At 40.3% G+C, this 22,750-nt stretch overlaps 2 protein-coding genes across 2 annotated transcripts; both read right to left on the reverse strand.

The window, feature by feature from the left end:
• Window positions 1-1,546: 1,546 nt before the first annotated feature.
• Window positions 1,547-17,256, reverse strand: LOC114147219 (neurturin-like). The gene is made up of 4 exons (XM_028021821.1): window positions 17,114-17,256; window positions 16,521-16,963; window positions 5,620-5,905; window positions 1,547-5,112 (listed from the first exon to the last, which is right to left on the reverse strand). Exons 3-4 carry the CDS (start codon window positions 5,876-5,878, stop codon window positions 4,679-4,681), a joined length of 693 nt encoding a protein of 230 aa, XP_027877622.1. The 5' UTR covers window positions 5,879-5,905; window positions 16,521-16,963; window positions 17,114-17,256; the 3' UTR covers window positions 1,547-4,678.
• Window positions 17,257-21,206: 3,950 nt separating this feature from the next.
• LOC114146068 (la-related protein 6-like) lies at window positions 21,207-22,750 on the reverse strand. Its single transcript, XM_028019829.1, has 3 exons — window positions 22,574-22,750; window positions 22,311-22,497; window positions 21,207-22,209 (listed from the first exon to the last, which is right to left on the reverse strand). The coding sequence occupies exons 1-3, from the start codon at window positions 22,618-22,620 to the stop codon at window positions 21,316-21,318; spliced, it is 1,128 nt and encodes a 375-aa protein (XP_027875630.1). The 5' UTR covers window positions 22,621-22,750; the 3' UTR covers window positions 21,207-21,315.

A 22,750-nucleotide genomic window follows, 5' to 3' on the forward strand; every position in this document is an offset into this window, starting at 1 on the left:
AGAAAATCAGGGCAAAAAATTTAAAATTGTGCCATCTGAACTAGGCTTTAGCAGACATACCAACATGCAGAAGCCTTATCTGATCCCCTAACCCCTGGGCCGCAGTAAAATTGCCAAGTCCTGACCGGTCCGCAGTGATAAAAAGGTTGGGGACCACTGATGTAAATTACTGGCCAATCAATGGACGCCATCTGCTGTCAATCAAATTTGTTACATGCGATATACAGCTTGTATTACTCCTGAAGTTGTTATGTAAGACTCGAAAGAGCCATGCAGAATTTGCAAATGAGATGAATTTGGCTGGGGCGTATTGAGGCAGAACCGGTTAATGCCATGCTCATGGAGAAACGGCTTAAATGAAGCATTTATAAATATCCACTTCCCTATTTTAATGTTGATGCTGATCATCTCAAATGTTTTATTTAATAATCTGGAATCTTCTGTTTCATTGCTGACTAATTTTGGTATTTCTCTTACACTCATTAGTTCTAAGCCATAATTCGTTGCTATGTCTTTAAGAAGATGCTCGTCGATTTTACCGTAATGGTTTATCGGTATTTCTAATCATTTTTGAGAAGTGTAAACAGAAACATTCTGATTGTAGTTTAGAGAAGTAGTCATTTTCCAAGTCAGGTCTTTGAGAGATGGAGCAGCAAGTGATTTATTTTGAGCTGTAAATATCCTTTTAATGACAGCTCAATAGTGAGAGTGTCTGAAGTAAATTAAGTATATATTGTTCAGAAATTATCCTAAGCCATTTAGTACAGCATTCAGTTTGAGAGAAATTCATACAGTCATTAATATTAAGTTATAGCTAACATGAACAGATAATGATGCATTGACATCCCATAATCAATGAGCTTCATTGGCTAATAATCAAAACATCCTTTCACAGGAAAACAGTCAGTAGCTCACATACAGACTTCTTTTCACTCTTCAAACATGACTTGAGTCTCAGACCAGGACTCAAAGTCTTAAACACATGTCGAGTCTTAAGTCTTTTATTCTCCAACTCGAGTCGCCATCTCTGATGTAGGTGCTCTATAACTTTGCGACTAGAATCCATTCATGGTTGGTTTTGATCTTTGAGATTGTAGATCTGACACAAGAAGATCTATATTTTAAAAACTGAGAAAAAGTAAGTTCCAACTCTGTTAAAGATTTAGAATGACAGCCGTCCACTTTCCTGTAACTGCAGACCGTAACTCAAGCCGCCTGGCAACCTGCCATGCGCTTTAAGCTTTTGTCACCAGCGCTGTTTAAGACCCTGGCTGTGGAGCTGTTGAGAAGCACGATTTCAGAAAGTGAATCTTACATTGTGATGCAGTGTTGGGACAATGCTGCTCTGTTTTTAATCTGCTGTATGGTTTATTCATTGAAATCTGATCATTGGTATGGCTGAAATCTTAACTTTCTTTACAGATTTTTTTTAATTTTTTTATCTTCCGATCAACAACTTGCATCTTTAGCTGTTCATTTGCTTTTTACTATACATATCAAGTACCTGAGATAAGAAAATGTGCAGCAAAGGAGAAATAAGCATCCACATGTTTAAAATTATCTTTATTCAGCAGTCAATATAGAGTGTAAGATAAAACATTTTTGGCACAGTTGCTTGATGATAAAAAGCTGTCCCCTTTATGTGTAATAATCTTAATAAATATGAAAATCTATAATTTATTTCCAAAATAAATACAATATAAACTACAACATAGATGCACCGCATCAGCACCCCTCGCTTTTACCTTCTCATGAGGAAAAACAAATATGCAAAACAATACTTCAGGCAGTTATTTCAAACTACAATAGGACGTCCGAGGGTGAGAAGGATGCATTATTATTCATGTACACAGCTTATTATTCTCCTAAAAGTCTACCAGGCAACACAACACAGAGGCATGTTCAGGGCCAGTTGAAAGGCTGTACAGTACAGTGGGTCATGGGTCAGAAAACGCTTTACAGATGGGAAAAACTTCAGCTTTCTGCTTCTCGGAGCAAAAAGAAAACATTCCACTACCTCTTCCTAAAACCATTCATCTGGTTCCCACTTTCTCCTTTTTTCATCTTTGCAAATCAGTCAAATCTGGTTCTGGAGAAAAATGTCACAAACTTCACCCTGGGTCACAATTTGAACAAGTTAAATTATCTTAAGCTTGAGGGGAGATGTTTAATGGATTCTGAATTGTTGGCATATTTTTTGGTGAAAATGATTCCAGCGGATGTAGAGATGCAGACATATTGGTCGGCACTCCTGTTAAAGATATGTAAAAAAACAACAAATAAAAAACAAATAAAAATGTTTTATTTCAGTAGCATAATGGCAAGCTAAATAAAAAGTTGGGAAAATATAACATTAAATTTGAATACATTTATCCAGTAAGGGAAAATCCCATGCTAAGCAATAGACACCATCTACATCACTGTTTTATTGGAAGCATGTCAGGAAACGCCCTAGCCTAACATCAATATTTAGCGTTTTGGCCACCGACACTCAAAATGAATATGTGGGAAAGCGCATCATCGCCACTGTTAATTACAGTGGAGGATCTATGATCCTTTGGGCCCGTTTCCCTTTCAGAGGTCCTGAGATTGCTAGACTACATGAGATTAACTCTTCAAAATACCAGGTGGTTTTAATAAACTCTGGTGAACTTTGCCAGAAAACTGAAAACGAGTCCATATAGGATCATTTAACATGATAGTGATCCAAAGCAAATGGCCAAATCAACACCGACCTGGCCATGACCGTCTCCAGACCTAAATCCAGTCAAAACCTATTGCAAGTACGGGGTTCATAAGACAGGACCCATGACTTTGGATCATTTAGAGACGCGGTGCAAAAGGGACTGGTCAGAGATAATCTATCCTGTCATTGTCATCTGCTTATCTGAGATCAGTAACAAGATTAGAAGGCAAATCCTGATATTCTTCTACCCTGCTAAGTTTTATTGGGTTCCCAATGGGCTCTTTGGACAGAAGTGATGCATGGTCCCTTCGAGAGATATGCTGTGGGGTCTCTTCAAAGGAAGATTTACCTGAAAGACTTCCTAAGCACAGCTCTCAGGCAGTATCCTGCTCACATCCCAAAACCACATCAACCGATATCTTTCAGTGAGGAGGAGCAGGAGTTTTTCCAAACACTGATCTTGTAGACCTGTGTCTAGTGTATATCATGAACCATAGGTGAGGGTGGGATTTAGATGGATAATCAAATGGTAAGCTTTTCTTCTTGACTGTTCTCTTTCCACAAATGACGATCTGGAGAAGTGGTCAAATTACTGCAGACGAGGCTCAATTCCATCCAAACCCAGCTCTAAGATACTTGAATTTCTCTTCTTATTGAGGCAGAGACTGGCCTCCATCTTTTAGTTGACCCTCTTGCAGGCCACAATTTTCAGCCTTATGAGGCTGACGACAACTGAACCACAACATCTACAATAACCAAAGACGGATTTCTCTATAAACTGGATTGGCGACTGGAGGCAACTCTGGTTGAGTCCAATCCATGCTGGAAATAAACTACACATTGTGCCAAGAATGCAGGCACGACTCTTGCTGTGGGTACACAAGGATCCTTAGATGCACCCATTAAAAACTTGGTGGACTATTATAACCTCTTTAGCACTTCCTTGAACGTAAAGCTCTGTGAAGACCAAGTTCTGCATTACAATGCTTTACCAGCAAGTTGCGCCAACAGTGATTTATGTCAAAATAAGTATTTTCCTAGCATGGTCATAAATGCACTCAAGTTGAAAACATTACCTTGAGATTATCCTGTTGCAATAAAGACTTTGTACATATCTGCACCAGGGGTGCCTGGTTGATTATTAGGGGAAAATATAAGATTTGTTCTTCAGAATGCGGATGAGGAAGTTTTTTACAAGAACACATGTTGAGAGCCTCTACACTATCAATAGATGCAGTTATTATGGGTCTTGTACCAGGGACGAAAGCAAAAATATTTCTTGATAAATTATAAGTAACACTTCTTTTGTTTTCCCTGTGTAATAAAGCTGCAGTTAGTAGCAATAAGAACATAAAACATACAAATCCTCTTAGACTGAAACAATTGAACATCTTTTTGGACACATCTCAAAATATATCTGTGTAAGTTGTGCTGTAGTGACTTTTTTAAATTAACATGTATTTTATTTTATGGCTTCAATGGTTTTTTCTTTTTTTATGTGCCTGACTAGTAATTTGTTGGGATGATGCATCTATAAGCCATAAAGTTTTGATAGGAATTTGAATGAAGAGCAGTAACAGCGATGGTCCGATCCACCCTGGCGCATCGTTCTTAATCTAAACATGTACAAATGACTACAAAGACACAAACCTCATGTTGCTAAACTGCTGTTAACACCATAGCTTACAGTGTCACTACACAGATAGAAAAGATATAAACATGTATTTGTTTGTGCTGTCATTTTCTTTTCATTTTTACGTGGAATCCAAACATGGCTCTCGCCATCCATGTGATCTGCTTCCAACTGGCGATGACAGGCGAATTCATTCAAAGTTACTCTGTCAAAAAGGGTTCCCATGGAAACGCCACAAACATTCCCCCATGGTTTCTTCCTCTCTGCTGGTGTTTATATTCCCTTGTTTGTCTCCCTTTATGGATCTTTCAGCAGAGGCCTGGAGCAGCTTGAAGAAGTGAGAAGTTCATTACTTTAGGTCATACACACCCACAGCTCTTCGCTGATACATTAGATATTATGTTATGGGTCTTATTTCCATAGTAGCCAAGGCTCTTTTCAAATTTAGTGGGTCGGCAGCAGGGTTCTTTGCTAACTCTGTTCTTTCGACCCCTCCCAAGAATGCCTTTTTCGACCATATGCTTCATGACGAGGTCATAGTTCAGCTTTTTTTTATCGCATTGACCACTGCAGTACTGCAGCTGTATCGTCTCGTCGCTCTCGAAGCCAAGACCGAGTTCAGTCACAGTTAGTTCCAGCTTCCTAAGGGAGCAAGGTCTGGATTTGTGAGCTCTCTTAGTCCTTCGAGTCTGGGTCATGCCAAGGGACTGGTCTCTCCTTCTCTTTCTGTCCAGCAAGGTTTCCAGCACGTGCTGAAGCTCTCCCTCTGTAAAGCTCTGCAGCATCACAGAAACTAAAAGAGATGAGAAAGATCAACAGATGTGTTACTGACACAGAGGGAGATTCATCAGACTTCCTAGTAATTTTAAACCAAACATTCAAAACATCAAATTTGACAGAACCGATGGTTGAGTGAGATAGGGCGTTACAGTCGCTGCAAACAATGAACTACATGTGCCAACAGATGAACTCTTATTTGCTTATTTTTCTTGCATTTGCACTGTGTTTCTGCATCGTATCTCCACCAGCATGACGAAGCATTACATTTCCCTGAAGCCATTTAGCTGATAAACTGGTGTATGAAGCCAAAGTCCAATTTATTCCCTTCTGTTGACGGTTGTGAAGCCCTTATGGAGAGTCGGTGAAGTATGAGGTGCATAGGTTGTTTTATAATGTTACAACCTACTCTATAAACAAACGAGTCAGGCACTAAGTGTTCTGCCTGAACCGTGGCAACCTATTCCCATGACTCCTTATCTTAAACCAGACCAAACAAGATGAAAGAAATGGCGTTTCTCACACTCTGAGAGCAGGGAGTTCATGTTGTTGCCTGTTGAGCGCGTCTTCCGACGAAGATCTTCGGTCTGCCAGGGCAGCACTCGTGGTTCAGTTGAAGATATTGAAGATGATTTGGGGGAAGGTTCTGACGAAGAAGATGCCCGCGGATGTTTCGCTTGGACTCTGAACTCTCTGATGGAGGCCATGTTTCTAATGAGGAAGGTGGACAGGGCTGCAGCACAGAGCACGAAAGCAAAAGTAGCACCTTTCCATAACTTCATCTTAAAACGTGGGGGAGCATTGAAACTCTGCAGAGAGATGGAGACAACAAAGGGACAAAGTTCAGATAGTTTGTCAAATTTGAAGAACAGATATAAATGTGATAACCCATGTATGCTGTTAGAGTTCTGTAACTTTCTCTATCAGGGCTTTTATTTTAGCATGCATTTACTTTTTTCATTCTATTATCAGCTTGTCTGAAGGAAGAGCAGATACTGTAGATATATAAAATAATGGCGTGACTCTGCATTTAGGGTTCTCTTCCATCAGGGGGCAACACAAGTATTTAAAGAAAAAAAATACTTAAAAATAAATAAATAAAGTTTATTTGTATAGCACATTTCAGCAACATGGCAGTTAAAAATGCTTTACAAACAAGTAAAGCATTATTTTGTAAGAATGGTTGTAATGATGTTGAAAATATCATATTCATTTTGTCTGACTTGTTTGAAATTAAATTAAAATAATATTTTCTGGTCACATTAATGCTTTTGATCATTTCTAAACTATTTTAACTGATCAAACCAGAGGTTTTAGAACAGGGATGTCACAAATGTGGCATGGGGAGCCATTTGAGGCCCTTGAAATGATTTTGGTTGGCTACTGACAACAAGTCAACAATAATTTTAAAAAAAGAAAGAAAAAAAAATCTGTCCCGACAAAATAGAAAACAATTGATGACCCCAATAAATTTGGAAATTGTCTGTTTTTCTTTTAATAAGGCAACAGTCCAAAGGCCTTTAAAATGTTATGGATCTTTAGTGACATACAAATTTATTCATATTGATTTATTGTTGAACAGGAAAACTGTCACAAACTATGTTTTTCTTCTTCTTTAAAAAAAAAAAAAAATTAATTTTGTGGTCCACCACTAGTTTAAATGTTCACATTTTGGCCCTTAAGGTAAAATGTTTGGACACCAGTGTTGTACATTTTCACATTCAAGAAACCTTCAATATCATCAACTGTAACTTTATTCAGTAATTCATCTAAAAAGTAAAACTCTTACATAATACAGATTCATTACCAACTGTATGATATATTTCAGTTTTTATGATCAACGCTTACAAATAAGAACTCCAAATTTTCTATCTCAAAATAGTGAATTTTTATACAGAAATGTTAATCTACTGAATAAGTTTTGCAGAGTAAAGGAGCTCAACGCATGATTGGAGCTCATGTTGCATGAATAGCAGCGTAGCATGGAAGAGATCAGAATGTTGTTTTACTCAGGTGTTAAGAAGGCAGATGGCTCTAATAGCTCTGAATCAAATGACTGGTTCGTTAGTAGGTCTTTGCCAAATGTGATGAGATCTTGAAGAGGTAATTGAACCATTTGATTAGCTATGTTGGATCAGAGATGCATCTAAAACCAGCCAATCAACTGCAGTGATATTGGCAGTGTCTGAAGGGGCAAAGTTCTGCTGAAAAATCAAATAAATTTCCCAAGAGAGCTTGACAGCAGAGGGAAACATAAAATGTTCTAACTTTTCCTGGTAGATGTTTGCACCGACATGATAAAAACACAGTTGACAGAGTTTCCCCCACAAAACCTGTCAAGCCTAATGATAGGGACACTAAGGCAATCCACTAGCAGCTTTTTGTGTTTATAAAATGCTTAAAATTACAAAAATACAGAAATGCACAAGCAGCCATCATGATGTGAAGGGACAGTGCAATTGGTGTGCACCCCCTCCCGCCCAGTTCAGTGAGTACACTTTATACCACTTTATACCTAGTTTAATCCGTCTTTACTGTCATTGGTGTATAAAAACCCCATTTAAAATGAACAAACAACACTTAGCCTAATGGGGGGCAAGTAAAGCCTGGTGGCCCGCCAGGTTTATAATGCACTGTGGAAACCCTGGTAGACCAGCGGCATGCAACATTTACTTTCTTCTGATTAGGAGGCTTTGGACCACCAAGCAGCAGTCAAAGTCATGTTCCGGATTTATCTGACTCCATGCCTTGAGAACCTCTCCCAAACTCTCGAAGTGGCTCTTAGGTTGTATTTATCTTTTTTTACTGGTACACCTTTTTCTGTCACTTCAACTGATCTTTCCATTAATATGATTGAATTCATACAGATTCTTTTGCAATTCCTTTTCTATTTTGTGGAGGGTGTCCACAACTATCTGTATAACTCCCGTCAAGTCAGCAGGCTTCCTCATGAGTGAGTCAGAACAAAACATTTCTTTATCATCAGACTTGTTTTGTTGGCCTTCTGTAATGTCGCAGAATCTGAATTTTGAATCTCTTTAATGTGTTTCCCTCAACTTGTTAAAGTTTTTCAGAAACTTTTTGATAATTGAATATGCTGTCTTGTAACTTCCTGGTCTTTGAGAATGAAGTTTGTGTTTAAAGTTTGCCTCGTCAAACTTATGCTGTCTGGGTGGATTTTTCACCGTTTCTCTGCTTCGATGACAATATAAACTTCTTTAATTTATTTGAATGTTTCCTTAAAGAGAGCAAACACATTCCTGCCATTACAAGAATCTCTTGGCCACACCTATTTGCTAAGTAGTGTTTGATGAAGCCCTTACGAACATGTGTTTGCCTAGATCCCATTATCACGGATGGCCCAGCCCTCCCTCCTGCCACAGCCGCCACAAAAACTCAATTTAGAGTAATCCAGCCTAACGTTCCCCCTTCCCCCCTCAAGCCCTCATTCTGGTATTCAAGACATTTTGCTGTATTTTTCATGTCGTGTGACAAGTGAGCAAAGCATTTCCTCAGATTCGGAAATGGTACGCTGGCAGAGACTTAAAAGCAAATCCAGACCAGTCTCGCAAAGCGTTTTGCCAGACTGGAGCCTGTAGCATATACGTACAGGCTGCCGGGTTGTTTACAGTGAAGGGGAGAAAGCCACATATTTCTGCCGCCTGGTTCACTACAGGAATGAAAATACAGCATAAATATGATCTGTAAATCTGAGTACAGTAAAAAGAGGGCTTAATGCATTTCAAGTTGTTTTTTTGTTTTTAATGAGCTGTGGGCAAATTATAGAAACCACTGAATGTTAGGGTTTTGGACGACACACACAAACACACAAACAAACTCCATGCTTGAGCGGCCGAGGGATAAACGATGTGTAAACATGGACCACCAGTCTATCAGTTAAAGCTCAACTCATCAATCATAATTCCATATGGGTCGGAGATGCTGAGGAGTCTCTGCGCAATACTATTCATTTGACAGTCAAACGTGTCGCCCAACAACCTCGTTTAATGTCCAGTCTATGTAAATCAGGCGTGGAGCAGCAGTCCTAGGGTACGTCTGACATCTACTCCTTACTGCTCATTCTGATCACCAGACAAGATCAACTGATGTTCCATGTTTCTGCTGGTTTAACACAATTTATTTTCTCACTGTTTTATGATATTTTTCTGTCTTATGCAATTTAATGGGGTTTTTTAACAGGCTGTTGTTGAAAATGAGAATTTGTTCTCAATCAACTCACCTGTTTAAATAAAACTAAAAGTAACAGCAGCAACTTTAAGTAGATATTAAATGAAAAACAAAGCAAGGTTCTTTTGCACTATGAAACTGGATTCCAATATTTTCCCTGCCTGGATAAAGACGGAAATACCCTTTTCCAGACTTTATTCCCTATCAAATTGTGTAAATTATTATCCTCCTTTGTGTGGTTCCTCCATGTACTGCGTTCTCTTTTAATCCTTTCTTGATTTCTCCATCTCCCTTATGTTTTTCTCATTTCTTCCTCCCCCTTTATGTCCTTCATTGTTTTCATTCTTTTTAAACATACCGGTACTTCCATCCCTCTCCTTTTCTTGATCTTCTAGCTTCCTTTGTTGTGACCTTCCATCTTTCTTTTTTGCTCTTAACTTCCTTCCTTGTCCCTCTTTGCATCATATTTCCCCTCCTTCTGTCCATTTTTCCTACCTTTTTCCTACTTCCTTTACTTTACCATCTCTTTTGTGCTAACTCCCTTCATTTTTTTGTCATGCCCCTTCTTCTTTTCTTTCCTTTGTATTCTAACACCCTTTCCTTCCATCTTTTAATTCATTCTTTTTTTCTTGTGTCCTATCTTTCTTGTCTATTTGTGTTCCTACTTCATTTCCTCTCCTGTACCCTTCTTGTGTTTTTCTTTCCCTCCATCCTCTATTTAATTCCTTGTCCTACAATACATTCTATCTCTATCCATCCATCTTCTGTTTTTGTTTTTTTTCTTTTCTCGGGTTTCTCATTTAAAACCTGCCCACTGTAGAAACGTTCAGAAAAATCCCCTTGCTCCTGTTCAGAGTGATAAATTGTCAATAGTAATAGAGTCAGTTTGTTATGATGAACGGCCCAGGTTGAGATCACTGTTTGTTTCTTCTATTAATAGGTCAGTTTGGGGCGATTACTCATCCCCGGGAGTTAGCCGTTTCACACCGCAGCGATGCGTCAGTGTCCTCAGCTCGTTAACTCGGCGGCTCATCTCGATAAAACAATTACCTCGTCAAGAGGAGATGAGGCCTCCGGCGTGTCAGTGGCTGACACTGGACGAAGCCGAGCCGCCGTACGCTGATCTCACGTCCCCTGAAGACGCTTTGATTGTCATAATTGCTCCACTCAGAAACACATTAGTCACATCTGCAGTCGATTGCCAGCAATAAAAGTGCCAGGGAGCATTCGGCAGCTTGCTCAGATGGTCACGGAAAATTAATCAGCTCAGACATTTAATATCTACCTCTGGCCTTTACTGCTGAGGACATAAATACACGGATACTGATAGGGAGGAAGGAGAAGAGGAGGGGAAGGAGGCACTGGGGTTTTCTTTTGAATTGAAATGGAAAGACACCACCCAAACGGAGAGGAACAGTAACACAGAGGATACAGTGGAACCCCAGAGGACTTTTCACCAGAAGGAAAACCCATCCTCAATAAGAGACATAAAAGTACAGATGAGCTACAAAGACAACTCAACCAGCTCCCACACATCCTCAACATGTCTGGCTCTTCACAAAAGCATCACGTGGCAATGTGTCCCTGCACGCTGCTGTGCTGGAACAGAGGGCGATTTAAGGTGCAAGGCCCAAAACAAACTGAGAAAATCTTTCATTCACGAACAAAAGACCTGATTCCAGCCAAAGAAGCCTAACGCCTTCAATATCACAACTTTTATGTAAGAAATGGCACCTGAAATGTTGACCTACAGAAAAGTATGCCCATATACGGCACAGTACAGCATGTGGCTTTGCCCAGGGCGCCACACAAGACCGAGGTAAATACTTGCTTTGTGCCATTATCATTTGCTACTTAATTAAGAGCTGTTTCTTTGTTTTTATAAGCAGGATCAATCTACTCCACCAGTCTCATCCTATCTATCTAGTCCATCTTCCCTAGGGTGCCTGTCATACAAGAACCACTTACTCAGTATATGTAGTCAATACCTGTTTGTAAGTTGAATCGAGGTTCAACTTACAAACAGGTAAGTTGAACCTTGACACTTTTCTATTAAAACTGTAACCGTTAGTTACTGTTAGTCTTTGGGTGTTTTTAGGCCTCGTCTATGCACCGTCAGCTATCTGAGAAAACAAACACACTTTGTGTTTTGGCCTTTTATCCACACAAAAAGTCTTTAATATCACTAAAAATTATTATTTGTTAAAACTGTGACCAAAGTGAAGATTTGAGTAAACTCTGCATTTGTTGTGTACATTTGAAAATGGAGATCTGGGATCCCACGCATGACAGTCTGTGACAAATAATGCGCCAGTGTGCCTACTTCCTTGCACATGATTCCCAATTGACACTGTATTGTGTTTTATTAACTTTAAAAACTATGTATAAGTAATTCAACCTATAAACCTCTCTGCACAAATGAACCTCCTGGTGCCATTTTTAATTCCTAACAAGAGGTTGTGGTTGTTTTCTGATTGGCTGACATGTATTAAATTTGCTCTACACTGCCCCCTATGGGTTTGGCATGTTTAAAACAACGCTCAGAGCTGGATTTGTGCGGGTTCATGTGGATGAAAACTTTTCTGAACCCGATCCTGTGTGTAGAATATTTCTTAAACGGAGTGGCAAGACTATTCATTTCTATAAAGACCCAGCTACAGGCATACTAGGCCTTAGAGTGTAACACTTGAGGTGTAACCCTGTTGCGTAAAGTTACAAAAATGTGGATCACCACCAGCTGAAACAGGAGAGCAAAAGGGTGACAAAAGAAATTGGGGGTTTTAACCAGCATTGATGTGGCATTGGATTAAGACAGGTTACTTTAACATCTACCTGTTGATTCAGGTGTCTCATCTTCCTCTTGACAGATTTTTAATCAGGTTTAAGTCACATGAAAATTAATGTGTTCAAGAATGTTCGAAACCATCCCGGAGGCATTATGCATGCATCAACGCAAACAATATGCAGTTGTAGGCCAGTCCTCGAACATTAACTGAGCTCTTGTTTCTACTCAAAGATTGTATTATCTCAAATGACACAATAAAATTGACGTGTTCAAGAAATAATTGGGTCAGTGGCCGTGGTGCCGCTAAGCCGACAGTAATCTAATTACAGCGCCATGGCAGTAGCATCCTTCCTTCCTGCTGCTGCCAGAGGGAGAAACTCAACACAATGCCACGGCCAATCGAAGATGAAGCAGAGAACTGTCAAAGTGGGCATAGGTTACATCAGTGGTTAACACCAGCAGACAGGGGGGGGGGTTTCTTGTCTGCCGGCTTGGATCTGGACCAACACTAGAGAGATCACAGACGAACTGAATGAAGAGCTTCTTTGTGCAGATACCAGCTTTTTGTGCCTCACTACTCTAACATTCTTCCTATAGGCACCCTAAATACAGAATGTTCTGTCTCTCAGTAACTCACACACATGCCATAAACACGCATACACTACCGTTGCGTGGTTTCACTTTTCTCAGATCATCTGACGCAGACGTGCACAGATAAACTTTCCAACCCTGCGGTGTTCGTCAGAGTTCCCTTCTCTGCTTTCATGTTCCTACAGCAACATCACCCAACACCAGATTATCCAGATTACATAATACCACTGCCTTTTGATAATAAGAATCCCCCTCAGGCCTAACTTTTTGTGTTTGTGTGTACATGTATTTATGCCACTGCACAACCGGGGCATCTACCTACAGAACATGAATGCTTTGCTCCACCCATGCGACCGGCTGTTTCTGCACTACACTGAACACACCTTGTAAAATACCTGCGCTGGAAAGATAACAGCAGCATAACAAACGGTGGCAAAGGCGCCTACTGGGTTGTTGCAGGGAAACAACTTTCTTATGGAGTCCCATAGAGGCCTAGTCTTGTGTTTTCCTCTCTTAAATGAGCATCAGGAGGCTCGGGGACAGTGCCTGGAGAAGGTAATGGGGACATATTCCAAAGATCAGGGCGGGATTAGCACTAATGCCTGCCGGGTTTATCTTCAGTCACGTGGACAAACACCTGGCTGCAGTGTTGGTGGGGGTGTGTGTGTGTCAGTGCTAATCCATCCGACACCTCAAACTCAAGGGGTAGGCCAGCATGCTATGAGAGAGAATCGGCGCCTCTTCCTATAAAACGCCTCGAATATCGGAATAATGAGAATGAGAAAAGCGACAACCTTTGCGAGTCGGATCTGTCGTTTTGGTGCTCAAAAACGGTTGCGACACAATTTGGGTGAACTGAAGCAGGACTTGTTGTCCTATCAGCATTTGTTCTTGATGAAATTAAAAAAAGTTAGGTAAAAAAAAATGCTTTGCAATTTATTTGCGCAGCCACATCAATTGTCTAGAGCTCTGTCACACAGCAACCAAAGGATCATTAAAATAAAGCCTGGAACTTGTTAGTGTGAGAGCTGCTGTTCATTACTTAGGACACATTTTTACACACATTTCACACATTCTTGTGTTTTTCTACTTTGTGACTTAAAAAAACTTACGTTTGTGGATGAATACAGATTAATAGTTGACAAACAGCCTTGTACAGGGCACCACTACTGATCCTGCTGCTGTCCAGGTGGCACTGTGTGCACATTTAATACCTGGCTATTAGAAAAAATGTTGATTACATTTCCATATCTAACAGATAAAGAGAAAGTTTCATGACAGCTGGATTAGAAACAATCTTGCCTCATCACTATTTGTGTTACAGAGATGGATGTTATGTGGGCTACTTTCTAAAGAAGAGTCCCTGAGCTGCTATTCTGGACCTTAATCTGTCCACGCCAGATCCTCTTTTAGCACAACAGCATCGACTCTAAACCCTTGTTAAACAGGTCGATGTTTCTGCCGCGGAAGGTTTGGTGGCCATCTGCCACTGTATGAACTCCACTTTCAAATGTGGAGCACTTTCAATGAAAGAACTGAATATAACGCTACATGTAATGCTGTAAACATTCCAGGATTCAGAAGAGTGGTACTGCATGAGAATTTTTACAAACTAATCATTGACTGGTTATTGAAAGTAAGGTGTATGGAGGTTTTAATTATTTTATTTTATTTTATTTATTTATTTATTTTTACAAAACTGCTCAAATATTCTGCCACCACAGTCCTGGTTTAAAGTAGAGGTGCACCAAGAAATTGACTTTTGACTGGAATTCACTGGAAATCAGTTTGATCAGCCGAGATCAATAACCAGCCGATAGAAAACTGAAGGACCGTGTTCTTCACATAAACACTTTGTTGTGGACGGTGTGTGTGCATGAAAAAAACTCTTTATCAACCTTCACCATAACTGTGGTGGTTAGAACGAGAAAACCAAAAAATGCACAGAGATGTAAAAAGTCATTTAAAAGCAAACTATATATCCGGACAGCGAGAGAGAGCAAGACTTTAAGCAGATACCTAATAAGAGTGTGAAAAAGTTTTTATTGTGAAAATGTTGATTTATCTTTTGCAAATCTGTGTTAAGGATTTGCATTCTCTCAGTAATACTTGAAGAAACTTCAATTTTCTTAATGCTAACCATGCTAACATTACCTGCTAATATAAGATCCATAAAATGTAAGCCTTTTAATCATTTCCTAAGTTTAATTTTAAAATACTATTAGAATTTTCTTCACATTAATTATTAAATGAAGACCATAGGAAAAAATATATATGCATTTTGAAAGCTCGTCTTATTTTTGAATTTTAAAAGAGAAAAAGTGATGCCGGTTTTCCTCTACCCTTATTGCTGGACACTTGGTCAGCTGGTTGAAAGAAGGCTTCCAGTGTGTCCTTGTCTTGAAATGTAGAGGCAAATTCATCTCTTTGGAAATATACCTACTGGCAAAAAATCAGCAAAGTCATGATATTCCTATAACGATTCCATCTGTTTATTGAATGCCAATTGAGACGTAGAAATTGATTTCATTGCTTTTATTTCAGATATTCCTATTGCTACCATATTGGTTACTTCAGTTGTAATTATGCTATGGATTTATTGATTTGGCTTTGATACAGACTTAATCCAAAATAATAATAAAGTAAAAGCTTTTGAGTGTTCATTGTGCAGAATATTGCATCTTCCTACTTTTCTGCTCTTTACAAAGTCACAGGTTTAACTAACCCTAACTTTGCAAACCAGCTGCAGTTTTAAAGCAGCATTACTTTAACAGTGATGAATGGGATTCATCTACTTCACTCTCCTGGTAAACAAGGGAAAAGTCTAGAAGCTTCCACAATCTTTATAAAAGGAGCATACAGTAATGATTTAAAAACTGTGATGTATCTTACTGGTAAACGGCTCATGCTTAGTGTTAATATTGTAGTTCCGGACAGAACAACCTCAGATGCTGTTTTTTCTTCTTGTCTGATTTGTGCTGTGGTTAAAATGTTGTGCTTGTTCTTCCTATAATAACCACTTATATTTACTCTTTGAGGACATTTGTTTAATGAGAGCTCTTAAACACCTAATTCAACTTTGGGGTTAAGACGCTACAGTTGCTCTGGAAAGCAGACCTTTGGGGAAGAAGACTCTGTGCTGGTGCGTCGTTGATCTCACGTTTTAGCTCCCTCCTGTCACAATCAGATTTGTCAGGTTATGAAAGTTGAACGCCTCAATTGACTTTAGGCTTAACCTCGATCAGGCCTCTTGGGGCACAGCTAGATACAGCGTAATCTCTACGTATGATATGGGCTTAGTGCAAAGTGGATCAACACTCTGATAAAAATAATCCAAGAGAGGTTTCACTGTTTTTTACAGCACATATAATATTTTATTATCTCAATCCGCGTAATAAACTGATAAAGCTGCAGTTCTGTAACAGGAAATGAGTGGAGGACTTAATGCCTTTGCAAGGAACAACCAGAAAGCAACTATGCATGAAAATGAGGCACACCACCACGTTGGTTGAGTGACAGAAAAAAACAAACTTTTCATTTCTGAAAACAAATGTGTCTGCATAGTGGGAGTGAAATAATTACAATAACTATCTACTTTTTTGTCGTTTTTGTGCTTGCTCCAGCTTGGTGGCATGCCCCCTTGTAATCAGTGGCCACTACTCTGCAAACATTTCGTGCCAGCCTGGCTGCTGCGCACCGCTGTCATGTGGTTGCAGTGAGGGCCGCTTGTTGATACAGATAATCCAACGTGTGTTTTCTGCCACTCAGGCACTTAGAGAGGCATCTCTGTCAGCAGCACCTAACGCCTTCCCACTTAAGCTGCCAGCTTAAACTAGCAAAAGAAGATGCGCTGTCCTTACCGTTCGGCCTGCTAATCCAGACTTAGCTGCGTGGCGTTGGCTTCAGCTGACCTCCTCAGGCAAGTGCTGACTGGGTACGTCCATCTTCATCACAGGTGAGGAGCACAGGCAGGAGTCCTTCTTTTTTCCCATGAATTGTGTCAACTCCTTCGCCTCGCGAGTACGGGAGGTGTCCTGACTTGACTCAGGTCCAGGATGTCTTATTCTTCGATCATATTTGCTTTTCCATTGAACTCTTCTGAGTGGTGAAGATCAAAATCAACATTCCTCTGAATGTAAGCATGCTCTTTGTGGCACCCAGATTGATCCATTCAAAAGAAGAAGAAGGGGGGGTGAAAGAGCTTGAAGGGACTGTAGGCTTCGGTTCAGAAAACGCCCGTCAACATGTCTCTTCGCGCAGAACTTCTTGCTCTTCTGTTTTGCAAAAAAGAAAAGCCTTTAACCTAAAACAGAAGGAGAGAGCAGAGCTGAGGTGCAGTGGCATGCAATAAACAGATCCCACAGATGTCTTAACTTTTATCCCATATGTTGAAGGACTCGCGTCCCCTCAGAGCACTTTGTCTTCACTGATGGAAGGACAATGCACATCTTACCCTCTTTTCCAGCAGCAGGTCCTCTGTTGTGCTCCCAGGAGGGGGAACTCTGTGGGTTGAGAAGATGGGTTAGGGTGAGGAGGGAGAGCGTGGTTACTCTAAGTGGAGCAGAGAGCTTCTTTCTGATGCCTCTGCTTGCCTCTCCCCCCCTCAAACTGTTGCTCCTCCTCCTCCATAGTTGTGCTTGTGGGCCGAATCGGATTACTCCTGATATGTTAATCTTCCTGGCTCTAACTCCAGGAGCACTAAAGGATGCTTTGGCCTGAGCAGGAGCTTACATTCACCTTCTGCCGCAAGGGAGTCTGCCATCTTAAGCAGGCAATTGGTAATAGCCTCAACTGGGCAGATAGGGTCTGCTGAAGCAAGTGCTTTCCAATCATTTAGGGGGAATTAGGAAAGTTCACAATTGGTTTAAAAGGCTCTGAGACAACATTAAAACCCATCTAAACAAAGTTAACACAAAAGAAGTGTTTCATGATTCAATCTGGAGTCAGCTGGAGATAAAACCATGACTCTTGTTGAGGATCTCACATTTCCCTCCTCTCCGGACCCGTGTTTTAGCCCGTGAGCCCTCGAGCGGCAAATGAGGAGCAGATGGTCGTACTTTTGGAAGGTATCAGGCAGTCCAGACTGCAATCTAAATAAATACCCTGTTCCCAGAGGAAATGTGTCAGGTGCGCGGGGTCGGTAACGTCTAAACAGAATCCAACCTGTTTAGAGATGAGCTAACCGATGGATCGGAGATCGGAGGAGACGCCACAAAACTCCACAGGTGTTGCTTTTAGGGAGCGTAAACCTTCTTAATAAATCAGCTCAAGAAGTGTGTTTGAAGCCAGAGATGGATAAATAAATTTTAACATAAACCAGCAACACAACAGGAAGCAAATTATTTGTTAACAATTATCTTATTCTAACAACATGACTCATTTAGACACACTCAGCCCAGTGTCAACACAAATCATAGTTTACAGGCAAAGATGTGGTTCAGTGTTTACGTTCTATGCCTCATAGATACTTTAGAAATGAGTGGGAACAAAATGGAAATACCAGAGGAATTTCCTGCCGGCTTTTAAGTTCAGATGACATAAAACCAAGGACCTAAAACTGGTTGTGCTGTTGGTGCATGTAGTGGTACCCAGAAAAAAGTATTTCTAACCATTCAAGGATAATCACCAGTCACAGAGATGGAGCTTCCCCTCAACATGTTTAAACACATGGATCTTTATTTCAAACTGAATTTCCTGAAGAGCGAAGCGCAATGGAGGAGATTGCTGGTCTTTTTGTCCCTTTGCCACTTCATACATTAAAGGTTTTAGTTTCTTCTGGGCATGAAATGGGGCTGTTCACAGGACAATGTTTCATCAAAATAGAACTACTGGACCATGGATCCAGAAACTACACCAATTCCACCTTAACCATCTTCCAGATACAATCTAGAAATTACTTTGCACAGTGGCATTCTGACAAAGCAATACTTTCTAAAATGTCTTATCTTTGAATAGATGGATTAATTTGACAAACAGAGGTTGAACTGTGCTATGTACACAAAAGATGATACAAATCATAACAGGTGCAACTAAACAGTTTACTACTGGAGCTGTTTCTGTTTTCAACAATCAGGAGCCATATTGGATTTTGAAGCTGAAGTTGGTGAAAAACTTCAGATTTTAATTATTGTATTTTATACTTTAGATGACCTTTCTGTTTATTTTTCCCAACCTAGAACATGGAAATTTCCACTTCTGAGTACAACTAGATAAATAACACATGCAAATCTGATTAAAATTGACAGTATTTTTAGTTTTGCCTAGGAAGAGACTTAATCCCTCAAGTTGCAAATAGATTTGCATGCTTGTGTAAGAATGTGTGCCTGTGTATGAATGTGGATTCATGAGACTCATAGCAAAACAGTTTCTGCAGTCGGAGGCTTTTTCAAATTTGTTGTAACACAGACTGCTACAGGAAATCTTTCCTGCCCACAGCCAGATAGAGAAGGCTATCTGCTCACTGCCCACATTTACGTTTGTTGTAAATGTTACAACATTTAATTTCTCTTTGGGATCAATAAAATATTTTTAATTGAATTGAATTTGAAAATAACTAGGAAAGTGCTGTAAAGTCCCTTTACTAATTAAAGGGGATAATGTAGAAAACTTCCAACACAGACAACTTAACTAATGTAAACTGCCTTCTTTTAAGTTGAAATCTATTGGTATATCCTAAGTATTGCTGCAGTATCAATTATACTTGAAACCATTCAGAAATGCTTACAGCTCCCTATTTTAATAATTCAAACACCAAATGTAACTTACTATGCATTATTAAATACAGTTTAAACTGATCACTATCACAGAAGCTCATATGTACGGTCTTCCTCTTTTCTACTGTTTAGGGTACAGCCAATAGGCACCAAGGAAAATTAATGTTGCTACTGGATTGGCTGCTTTACCTAATGTATTTATTAGATGACAAATATACAGGTATTGCAGGTATTCCTTTTTTTTTCTTTCTTTTTATATGTAGCAGCCATATTGGATTTTGAGTCTGGTGTTGGTGACAAACCTTCAACTTTCCTACTTAAAATGCAAAATAAAATTCAGGGGATATTTCTGTTTCTGTTTTTTCTCACTAATTGCAGCTTGAACATCCAAACAAAAATGTTTCAACCATATATGTTGTTTTTTCAATATGAAAAAAACACAACTAACTGAAAAAGTCCAAACCTATTGTATTTATCAGTGTTGTGGTTCTTGGACATATAAGTATTTACTGAGATTGTTCCTATTAGAAAGGGAGATTATAAAAAATTATCTGTCTTAATGTTTAAAGTACAACGGTGATCAGCGATGTGCCAAGAAATTAAGAAAGAATTCCTCGTCTTTCTAACACTTGGGGTCTTTTTCTGGGAGTCAGCAGGTGCAAATCCCACTTTGAAAACGCAAAGCAGACATGATTATTCGCGCTAACTTTGACATGAAGTTCAGTTGCGGGCCAGAACAGCACATGTAAACATATAATGACTTCCAGTTAGCAGGAGAGGTCATGCTTTTGTAGCCTTGAAAGGGATCTGTTGGCACAGAAACATTTCCTAACACTAGGCAGGAACATTTCTACTTTATACATATTGTTCACAGATGTGTAAGTATTCAAAGCCCAGCCCCGACTGTTTGCTAAAGCCTAACAGCTGTTAATTGCAAAATCAAGTCAGAGACAGCACGAGTCAAACAACGAGTTTGTATACACTGAAAAGTCTCTCTCAACAGCAAAGATTACATTAGTCAGAAAGACATTTGCGTTTGAACACACAAGAACAAAGAAAAGGAAAACAAAGAATTCTTCCAATCTTTATATGATCAAGATCCATATGCTGGGGATTGAACCTTTTCCACTGGGCGTGGATGAGTGAAGAACCGCTTTCTGTTTAGTTTGGGGCAAGATTTTAAGGAAGCCCTCAATCAGTAACACTATAAACAAACCATTCCAGTTGAGGTGTCATTAAAATGACTGGAAATCAGGCACAACCATTGCTGCTCTCGTCTTGTGCTCTCGTCTTGCACAATCTGCGGTTTGACGATTGGACAAGTGGCCCTTTTGCCAAACTGTCATCTCGGCGAGTGGAAAGCTACTTTCCAAAGACTCTGAGTCTAAACAGACATTTCTGCACAGAAAGCAGAAGGATAATGAGAGCTTTGTCTGACTTTTTTTTATGTTGACAGACAACCACATTTTGTTTGAGAGGCTTGGGAAGGTAAATGGCTCCTGGCTGAGGAACAAATATACAAGGCAATTTGCTACTATGATCAGAAGAGCAGAGGCCAAGAGGTGAAGATGCCTCTAACCTTCCCAAAGAACCCTTTTGGCTTTTGGACACTTTAACTTCAGATTCTTCTGCTGCAGCTTAGGCTACACCATCTCCCCCCCCTTTTTTTACAGGGGGGAGAGCCCATCCAACTCCATTCAATTACAATCAATCTCAACTGTTTAAAAGCATGATAAACTCAACAAAGTGTCAGGAAACACTATTTAGCACAAGTAAATGCTGCCCTCACCTGTCAGTGGTTCCTAACTACATGCAGAAATGACTGAACATTCATCAGAAGAACTTAATTCTTTAATGGAAACAAATTTTCTGTGTTCTTGTGTCAGATTTTTGAGTATTTTCTTCTCAGCTCAGTCTTCTTTCTGATCTCCTCTAAAGCTATTCATTCAAGAAAGTCATATTTCTGCCTTCTGGCATTAAAACCTTTGGTATCGTCGGGGCCAAAGGGCTGACGCAGGACTTTTAGTATTAAGCCGGTTGTGTTCAGGTGCTCAGCCGTCTCCAGCTTTGCTGCACTGGCTGCGGATTTGCGCTTTAGTACCCACGGGCACTGAGAAAACGGTGTGTTGCGGTCTCCGGAGCACCAGTCTGTCCAGCTGTATCTCTTAGTTAATCCTCGCAATGCCTTTTGACTGCAGCTGGAGTCCTCCTGGCCTGCTGGAGGAGGATATGCTTCTCCAGTTTCTTCAGAAAACCTGATAGGTGAGGGAGGGTCCTGCTGGAGCGAAACCTGAGAGACGTTCTGAGGATCTCCCATAGAACATGTGGCGTCTCCTTTGTTCTCGATTGGATCAAACTTATTGATGCTCTGCACTGACTGCCATCCCAGCGGCACCACACACAGGCCCCTCCCATTAATCTTCTCTTCTTCTCTGAGAGAGCTGTAGGCCCTACGGACCGATTCCAAGCTATTAAACTTCATCACGGCACACAAAATCTGGCCGAGCTCTTTGTGACGTTTGGCGTAGCATTGCAGCTCTTTGGGAAGCTCCTCTCCGGGATGCAGGATCCAGACTGACGCGACGTCACCTGGCGAGTCAAACCTCTGGAGGATGCTCAGTAAGAGCGAAGGCTGCCCTGGGTCAGCTCCGTCCTCTCCGCTCTGCTCCTCTGAAGCGTTCCAGATGAGGAGGAGCCGGCTGGTGGGGGAGCACATCAGCCACTGAGGGAGAGCCTCTTTGCGTCGCACTTTGGTGCATTCCTCGTTCAACTCCAGGAGGTCTGAGCACTCTGCGGCCGCTAGAGTCATGTACCAGTTCGTGGTCAGAGCCTTTATCTGCGGCAAATATTTAACATTTTAGCTTTGTTTACATTTTCGCTGCTTTGTTTCTATTCAAACTGCGACAGAGAGCACACAAACCAGAGAAGTACATTTACCTTTTTCAAACAAGTGAGAAGCTTGAGACTGACATAGCCCTGCTTGTTCTTCTGCATGTGTTTTAGCAGGAAGCCATCCTCCGCCAGGTGACTGTCAGAGAACATTTCCTCCAAGTGGTCTTTAATCTTCAGACAGAGTAACTGTGCTTCATGGTCTTCTGCATCCTGGTTGGATTCTGCACCATTTCTACAACACATTTTACAGTATACTGTAAAAGCCAGCAGCATAGGTTAGTAAAGCCTATGGTTTTATGTTTTCTTACCCATTCAGATCACTCATTGTGCCTCCTAATGGTCCCGTTTCTGGCATTTTCCACGTCAAATACAGATATTCGAAAAGAATAACAAAAAACTACTGCAGAGGTATAAAACAGTGTGTGTAAAGTTTGTTTCTCCAGCCACAGTGATGCCAGTTGCTTTGTGTGGTATCCAAAACAACA

This window comes from Xiphophorus couchianus, chromosome 6 (genome assembly GCF_001444195.1).
Source record: "Xiphophorus couchianus chromosome 6, X_couchianus-1.0, whole genome shotgun sequence".
Lineage (NCBI taxonomy): Eukaryota > Metazoa > Chordata > Actinopteri > Cyprinodontiformes > Poeciliidae > Xiphophorus > Xiphophorus couchianus.